The sequence below is a fragment of the Nicotiana sylvestris genome, chromosome 2, assembly GCF_000393655.2.
Source record: "Nicotiana sylvestris chromosome 2, ASM39365v2, whole genome shotgun sequence".
NCBI classification, from domain to species: Eukaryota; Viridiplantae; Streptophyta; class Magnoliopsida; order Solanales; family Solanaceae; genus Nicotiana; species Nicotiana sylvestris.
Genome location: NC_091058.1, coordinates 214,360,088 through 214,368,962, shown reverse-complemented (window position 1 = coordinate 214,368,962; position 8,875 = coordinate 214,360,088). Strand labels below are relative to the sequence as shown.

General features: G+C 33.8%; 1 protein-coding gene across 1 annotated transcript; it reads right to left on the bottom strand.

The window, feature by feature from the left end:
* Positions 1-2,729: 2,729 nt before the first annotated feature.
* LOC104241706 (putative late blight resistance protein homolog R1C-3) lies at positions 2,730-7,965 on the bottom strand. The gene is made up of 3 exons (XM_070168480.1): positions 7,856-7,965; positions 7,630-7,692; positions 2,730-4,963 (listed from the first exon to the last, which is right to left on the bottom strand). The coding sequence occupies exons 1-3, from the start codon at positions 7,937-7,939 to the stop codon at positions 2,957-2,959; spliced, it is 2,154 nt and encodes a 717-aa protein (XP_070024581.1). The 5' UTR covers positions 7,940-7,965; the 3' UTR covers positions 2,730-2,956.
* Between the last annotated feature and the right edge of the window lie 910 nt (positions 7,966-8,875).

Sequence of the window (8,875 nt, the reverse complement as noted above, 5' to 3'; positions counted from 1 at the left end):
AACTTCCACTAAAACATTTAGCAGGCATACAAAGAGAGACTTCCCCAATAATTTGGAGGTACAACAATTCCTGAGCTCTACCCAAAATAGTGGCGCACACAAAAGTGTTTCCCGAAAAATACCCGACTAGTATTTCTACTCACTATTTTGTCACTCCCCTGTTAGGAAACATTCCTAAAGGAACTACATCTCTCTCCCTCTCAAACTCTTTCTTCTTGAGTTTTGATATATTTTTTGGTGTGTTATACAATGAAATGGAAGGGGGTATTTATAGTTTTGAGATAGGGACCAAAAGTGCAAATCTCACCTACCAAGAAGGATCAATTTGCAATATTCTCATCTCACCTACCACTCATTGCATTATTGCTTATCTCACTAAGGAGAGTTGCAACATTGCTTACCTCTCCCATACATCACCATAATTGTTGGAAAAACTAACAACTTGCAGGTTATATAATCACTTGAACTCATTAGCACACATCAAAGTCGTAGTGTTGTGGTGCTATTTCACATTCGCTGACTTAAAATCTTGGATTATCTTTGAACAGGAAAAAGAAAGGACAGGAATAATGAAAAAAGATGGCATGGGACTTTAGATAATCGGACTGCATAATGTGACTTCCACTTATGCAGCCACCGAGGTACGTATAAAGACAGGTGAATAAGTTGCTCTGTGGCTTCTGTTTAGGAAGAGTGCAGGTATTAGTTCTGTTTAATCTTTCTCGTGCATTTATTTGCTTGAGCCTCGTGTAGTTGCAGTGCTGGTTGTTGTGGGAACATTGGGAGCTAAATGTTATGAGAGAGGATTGAAGCTCATATGACCATCAATTATACCCTTTATCGAGCGACTTCACAGCAATTAATTTCAAAAAAAGATTTTAAGCTCCGCGTTGTGCTGTTATATTATATTTTTGGGTGCGAGGGGGCATGTTTAAACTCCTCGCAGACTTTTGTATTGTTATGTAGTGCTATTTTTTCCTTCTCTTTCCAGTGACATGTTCTTCTGATGAAATGGTGTGGTTATGTACTTCTTACAGACTAATTAATTATGTAATGTATGGTTAAACATTAGTTGCAATTCTCTCTAATAAACTAAATGCAAATGGAATTCTATTTGTTGAACTTTTGTAGTATCTGCTACTTATATGCTCTTGTCAAGATGCTATTTTTGGTGTTGACTATTCTTTGATGTGTATTGATAATATAGTACCAGAATTGCTCTGTGGCTTCTGCTATGGTATTAGTTCTGCGTTTATCTTTCTCCGGCATTTATTTGCCCGAGTCTCGTGTAGTTGCAGTGCTTGTGATGATGCCATGATGGGAACATTGGGAGATTATAATCTAAGTTGCTGCCAGAACACAATGACCCGAAAATTTTAAAGGGATGTACCATTGAAATCTAAGAGCCCTTTCCACCTCCAGAACGCGTCTATGCCATTTTGCTGAGGTGTGTAGATATATGATCAGTGAAATATTCTTGATAGTCATGATTCACAAATTCTGTTCTATTGTCTGATCTAAACACTTTTACATTTCTATTAAACTGAGTATGTACTAATTGCAGAAATGTTCTCAAATAACAATGGCATCATTGTTCATTTCAACAGGTATAACCATGTCATCTGAGAATGATCATCAACAATAGTCAAGAACGTTTTATTTCCATCAAAGGTTTGTACACCATATGGTCCTCGTAAATCAATGTGTATCAAATCAAACACCGCAGAAGCTCTAGTAATACTATTTTTGAAGGGTAATTTAGTGTGCTTCCTCAAATGAAAATTTTGGTTTATTACCACCAAAGGATGTGGTGCAGTGGTGGGACTGCTCTTCCCTTAACCAATAGTCTCGAGTTCGAGCCCTAGGTATGGAAAAATACTTGGTAGGGAGCGCTTCTCCCCGAACGGGGCCCTACGCAGCGCGAATCCGGATATAGTCAGGCTCCAATGAGGGTACCGGAAACCGGGTGGGAAACCAAAAAAAAAAATGGTTTATTGCATTAGTTAAGGCTTTTCCACAAATGAAATTTCGTTCACCATCGCACTGTAAAGGTCCTGGAATATACAGAAGTCTGGATAAAAAGTGGCCATGCATTTCAGTTCCTTAATTGAGTTTGGAGCCTGATAACAAATTTTACTTAAAATCAGGAAGAAAAAGCACATTATCTACTAAGGCATGAGGGTTACATTTGCCCCTCTACTATCCGATACTATTAGTTATAGTTATCCTCCGTTATACTTTCCCAAGGTACTTAGTCTCGCTGTTACCATTTTTAATACCCTGCACCTAATGGACCAACGGTATCCATCTGTTCAATACACTGATATTTGATGGTTGTTGTAGTTGTACAGAAAACAATTGGTTAACAGAAAAGAATTGTTTAGTAATACTTTTATGTACACATAACACCATATTGATGTACCCTAATAAAAATGATTTCACTTGTAAAAGGGAAAACAGAAGATGTAGCAGTATTTAACACTATAGTTATTTTCTATACAAGAAGAAAAACTGAGAGTACTCATCACATTTGTTGAAATAGCAGGTCAAGATACAGCACATAGCAACTAGTGCTGAAATATATATATCTGATGCAATGAAAGACAATTTTCTACAATATCTGAGTGATTATCGCATCATAGCAGAGAGCCAGCAATCCCATGTATATGTAAACAGCAATCCCAAAAAAGAAAAGAGAGTACACAAAAACAAATTTTGGAATACATAACTAGCGTGCCTGTTTTAAACATACAAAATGAAAGAAAAAATGGGGAAATTAGACAAAAGTTATATCAATACAATATTCACCACACAACAGAGTAAACGAAAAGGAGTGAAATAGCAATAGGTGCACAAAAGCTGGATATATTCCTTACATGCTCTCTCTCTGCAAAAGAAAATTACACAGTTGTCTGTACTCACATATTTACCCAGGATAAAAGTGCTCAAGACTTAATCAGTTATAAACAAGGACCTGAATATCCCCACCCAGTCCTTCAACATATTTCTTAATCTCCAGAGCAGATGCTTCAAGTTGAGGGCTCCTCCTCAATACGATACTTTTTAATGAACAAATATCCCCGAAACTAGGCGGAATCTCCTCAAGCTTAAAACATTCCCACAGTTCTAATTTCTCAAGCACAGGAAAGGATTCCTCTCTAGCCTCCAACTTAGCAGGAGTCACTCGCAGCAACGTCAAACATTTGAGATTCTGGAAGGTGTCTTCCTCTCCCAGGTTCCATTCTCCCCCCTCGATGATTGCATCTTCAAGGTTCAGAATTTCGAGCTTGGGCAGTCTTGCTATTGTTGATAGTGAATCAGATGTCAGAGGAACTGACATATCATTATACACTTTGTATGCCAAAGTAGTTTTACCCGAACCCGGCGTACCAGTGATCGAAATGACATCTAGCATTTTCGGTCCACTTGTGAGCTTACTAATAATCAAATCTGTCTCCTCCTTAAAACCTACGATTGTTTGACCAGTTGTTAAAGACTTCCTTTTAACATACTTGGTGGGAGACTTCACAACAATGATGCCCTTGTTCTTTGGAATCTTCTCAAGTAAATTAGGGACCTCTTCTTTGGTAAGCTTGATTTTTTTTACAACAAAAGGAAGTGAGAAAATAAGATGCAAGAGACCATTATCTCGTACAATAATTGAATCAATGACATCTTTTGCCTCATATGCCAAATCTAGAATACGTGCCCAGATATCTTTATACAATTCTTTCTCAACATTTATCAAAAAAGATCTTATGAATTCTAGATCTTCTTTCACCAGCTTAATTTCTTCCTTTATCAATGCAACTGAATAAGCATTGGAATTGAGTAAATCATTCAAGTGCATGAGTAGAAGATGCATAAAGAGAGATCCATCACTCATAGGGAAGTAGAGTTGAGAAGAGTCTGGAGCTTTTAAGTAAACATGTCTGAGATCTCCTTTCATGTGTTCAATATTTTCCATCAAGTGCGAAGTTGCATGGGTTTTTCCATCAGTACTCTCTTCATTTCTTGAATTCTCTTCTGAGTCGTGAACAAGAGTTGATACCTCCCTGATAAGTTCTCCAACATGTTCCAAGAGATCAAAAAATTTGTCATGATGAATAAACTCCTTGGGCATATTAGTAAGAACGATTAATAGGAACTCTATCATGACATGAATGTTTCGAGCCCCTGAAGTGTTAGCCGTAATTACATTCACCATGTGCTCTTGTAGATGAATCAAATATCCCCTAAGAATGTCTGGCTGGGTTTCTAGGAGCTGCTTAATGAAACATCCAACTTCTCTTGACGCTGAAGCCCTCAAATTTGTATAACATATGTGCATAACTTGCAGTTCAATTGGAACAATCTTCAAGATTAGATGTGATAGCTCGAGGAGTCGAGAATCTCCATGAATCCGACTATCCCAAAGGAAAAGTCCTATTCTCTCAGCCATAAGTTGAAACTGAGGTAAGAAATATTCAATAATCTCATGCTCAACGCAACCATTCACTTTCAACCCATGGAAATCTCTTATGTTGCCACATATATTCTGAAGAATTTCATTTTCAGTCACTGATGGAAAAACCTGTTCAGCATTATACTTGGATAGATGGTAGAGATTCGAGAGGAGGAAGTTCAAATGCTTCTCAGTCATGGTGGCACTTGATTCAGAACGACGACGTGAGCTGATACAATCATTCGTATTATCCATGAAGCGAGGAAGGACATGATGCATGTCATCATTCAAAATTCGTCGAAGCAGATCTTCAACATATTGTCCTTTGCTAGTCATTACTTCTTCAAACTGATTCAAATCGGAACAAGAAAGCTGGACATATGTACAAACAAATGCCAGCTCAAATTTCAGCATTTCAATTAGATCCAAGTCAAGAGCTTTCTGATGTTCATCATTCTTTAGCCTCTCTATGAAATCCAGAATATTGAAAATGTCCTTGCGAAGAGCAGAAAATGACACCTGTCAAAAGACCAAACTTTAATTAAATTCGTTTTCTAAGTGAGGCACATCCTTGTGATCGTGATTAATCGAGAGAATAATGATTAATTTGGTAGTCATATTTTTTCCTCCATGACGATTTCGTGTCATCGGTTGTCACCATTATTCTTTGGGTAAGTACAAATAGTGTTATTGTCTATTTAGTGGTTCTAATGTTTTAGAAAAGATCTTTAAGCGTAATACATTATTAGCCAATCATTAATTAATATGATTCTGAAGGAGTAATAGTGCATTATATTTGATTCTATTTTTGTTAATGTTCATTATAAATTCATAGTCTTATTGATATAATTTTTTTAATAATTCAGACGGGATAATACATTTAATAATGCATATACATGAATTAGAAATTTTATAGATATCAAGAGTTGTGATCATGAAAAAGCAATCGAAATGTTTGAATTATATAATAGGAACATTGTCTATAAGGAAGTATTATGTAAGATACAATCCTATCACATGATTGTATCTAATAACATCGAAATTAATCCCGTTGGACCTTCCTACATAACAAAATATAATTGTTAAATTTTATTGGTTCAGACGATATTAGGGCCAGCTGGAGCCCAAGGCCATTAAGCCAATAGTCTTAGGCCCCAAAATACTTAGGGCCCCAAATAATATAAATAATATTTAATAATTATACACTATTTATAAAAAAAATTAAATCATTTTGTTAAATAGTTATAGCTAAAAGTTTTATACATCTTAATTTGTAGTTACTAGTTGTTTCCTGTCTTTAAATCGTTCTAACTTAAATCGATCTTCTTACAATGTTAGTCTAGAATAATTTTTTTAAAAATCTTTGAGTGACTTTATAAATATTTTTCAAGCTACTTTGATAAGTAACTATTAAAATTCCTCCTTAACATTGAATGACTCTTGAAACATAGTAGTTACTATAGTATTATTTGTTTCGATTTATATTTATAATTAAAAGTGCTAAGAAAAACTGTATAAGTAGAAGAATACTATAATTGGCAAACTCAAATAGGTAAATAGTGTTAATTCAATTACAGTTAATAATTTCTATATATGTTGCCTCGGTGGGAAAAGTTTCTTAAAATTAAATTAATAAAGTTCAACATGATAACATAAAAAGGACTAAACAAATTGGTTTGACATTGGCAAAAATTAAAACTATTATAACTTCTTTAGATTTTGATAAATTATAAGAGTAAAAAAAATAATTAAAAAATTTTAAAGCCTCACTTTTTATTTTCGCCTTAGGCTCCATATTATGTCGAGCTGCCCTGGGATGATATCAAATATTTTTGTGTTCGAATTTCTTGTTACTAATCACACATAAGTTTAATTATTATTTATATTTTTACAAAAGTTTATACTGATTAACATAGGTGCAACACATGTGTCTAGAAACTGGTCAAATTAATAAAAGGAGAAGTTTAGGCCCTAGGTTATATTTCAACCATAGGAACTATATTGGGAAAATGCATAAGTACCCTCCTGACTTATACCCGAATTTCCAACTATACACTTTTTCTTTGGGGGAATTCTATTATCCCCTAAACTTATTTTAAATGTAATTTTTGCACCAAACTCTTGGCAAGTGGTGAGCTACACGCTCCCCCACATATATTTTTAGTATTTTTTTTATTCTTTCTTCTTTTTCTTATCCTTTTTTCTCATTTCTTATTATTCTCATTTTTATTTTGTTATTTCATTCTCTTTCTTTTTGTTTTGGTCACCGGCGACATAAAATGGTGGTCGTCGGAATTTCACAAATACCATTTTTTCCGGTGAATTTTTTTTTCCGGCGACAGATTTTTATCCCGATTTAAGTGTGTTTTGTTATATATATATATATATATATATATGTGTGTGTGTGTGTGTGTGTGTGTGTATAAATTTTTTTTGAAAGTGTAATTTATGTGTGGGAGGAAGAGCAAAAGAAATAAAAACGAATGTAAGCTGAGAAAACTTTTTCCAGCTAAAATTTCAATATATCATGTTTATTCCGGCGTGGGAAGGTTTTCCGATGGTGAATTTTTTTCCCCCTAATATGAGTGTATTTTGCTTTGCTTATGAATAGATTTTTTGAGAGTTAAATTTTTGTGTGAAAAGAAAAAATGGAAGAAAAACGGTTAGACAAAGTCACCGGTGAATGAATATCCGCCGGAATTAGAGAAGAAACGAAAAAAAAAAGTAAAGGAAAAAAGACAAAGGAAAAGGAAAAGGAAAAGAAAAAAAAAGTAAGAAAAAATGGTAAAAAAGAATAAAAAAATAATCTGAAAAATCATTTTTTCCTTCTTCTCACTCTTCTTTGGGAGAGTGAAATATACAAACTCTGCCACGTCAGCGTTAAGAGTGCAAATAATTTCATTTAAAATAAGTTTAGGGGGTAATAAGATTCCCGCAAAGAAAAAGTGTGTAGTTGAGATTTTGGGTATAGGTCAGGGAGTACTTATGCATTTTCCCAACTATATTCAATTCTTTAGTTATTTAAATTTAATCGAGTTTTTAATTAACCATTAATTTAATTATATAATTCTTTCAACTACCTGCACGTGTCTAATTAAAATTCACTAACAATGTAAGAAGATGTTTAGAACAATTGTATAATATTATTGTAGTCATCATTTTTAGTTATAATATGTATTGCATACCTCAAAGTTGAATTCTTCCCCTTTCTCCCTTTCTCCTTCAATTTCTTTTCCTCTATCCATGATCTGATGTATAAAAAATACATAAAACTTCATCAGGAGAAAGAAGTAAGAATAGAATGAAACTGAAGAAAGTCATATATAGCAGAAAATAGTTTTGCAGATATAAAAATTCAGTTAAACAAACTTTTGTTTAAGTTAATAGAGATTAAGATCATGATTGGCTAACCTTTTTACTTGAATGAAGCAACAGAGAGTATGGAATGGTTTCACCTTTCTGTTTTTTGTCAATAAAATATTGTTTACCTATCATGTGAGAGAATATAAAATGCTTCTATACGAGAAGAATGAGATTCCACAGGTATCTTATAAAGTAGCTTTACAGGTGAGGATGAGAAACTATTCCAAATAAAGTAGCACCAAATAATGATGCTAAAGATAAAATGACCAAAATATGGCCCTTAAGTTTAGTAAAAGTGAGTACTGTTAGATATATCTACCAAAATGTGGTCGTAAAATTTAACGGAACTATAAATAAATAAAATTTCACGTGTCTCGAAAATTTATTGCATACAACGTGAAGTAAAGGTTGAAAAATGAGAAATAAATAAATAAAAGATAAATAATATATATAATAATAATATTTATCAAAAGAATTTAAAAAGTTAAAAGGAAATAAATTAAAGAGAAAAAAAGAATAAAAATAAACAGTAAATTAAAAAGAGAAGAAAAGAGATTCACAAAATAACATTGTAATTATACCATGTAATTATCAACAATTCTCAGCCTCCTTGAGAATAGCAGAGAGTAATTACACCCTTAGACCGAATTACATGCTGACCAAGTAATTACTTAGTCAGACATATATGCTAAAACTGTGTAATTACACTCAAATCAAATTACAGAAATATTGCTTTTTGTGATGACCCAAAAGGTCATCTCATATTTTAGAACCCAATTCGGGGTTCTGAGGCCTTCAAGACCTCATTTGTTTTCCTCGATTTGTGTGCACAGTCCGGGTGCGCTTCCGGAAAGCCTTTATGTGAAAATTTGAGAAAATGCTAAATTTTGCCTTTAAAATTGAATTAAGTTGACTTTGGTCAACATTTTGGGAATACGGATCCGGACCTGTGATTTCACGGTCCCGGAGGGTCCGTAGAAAAATATGGGACTTGGGTGTATGCCCAATTCCGAGGTCCCTAACCCGAGAAATGAACTTTTGAAGAAAATTGTTTAACTGAAAATATGG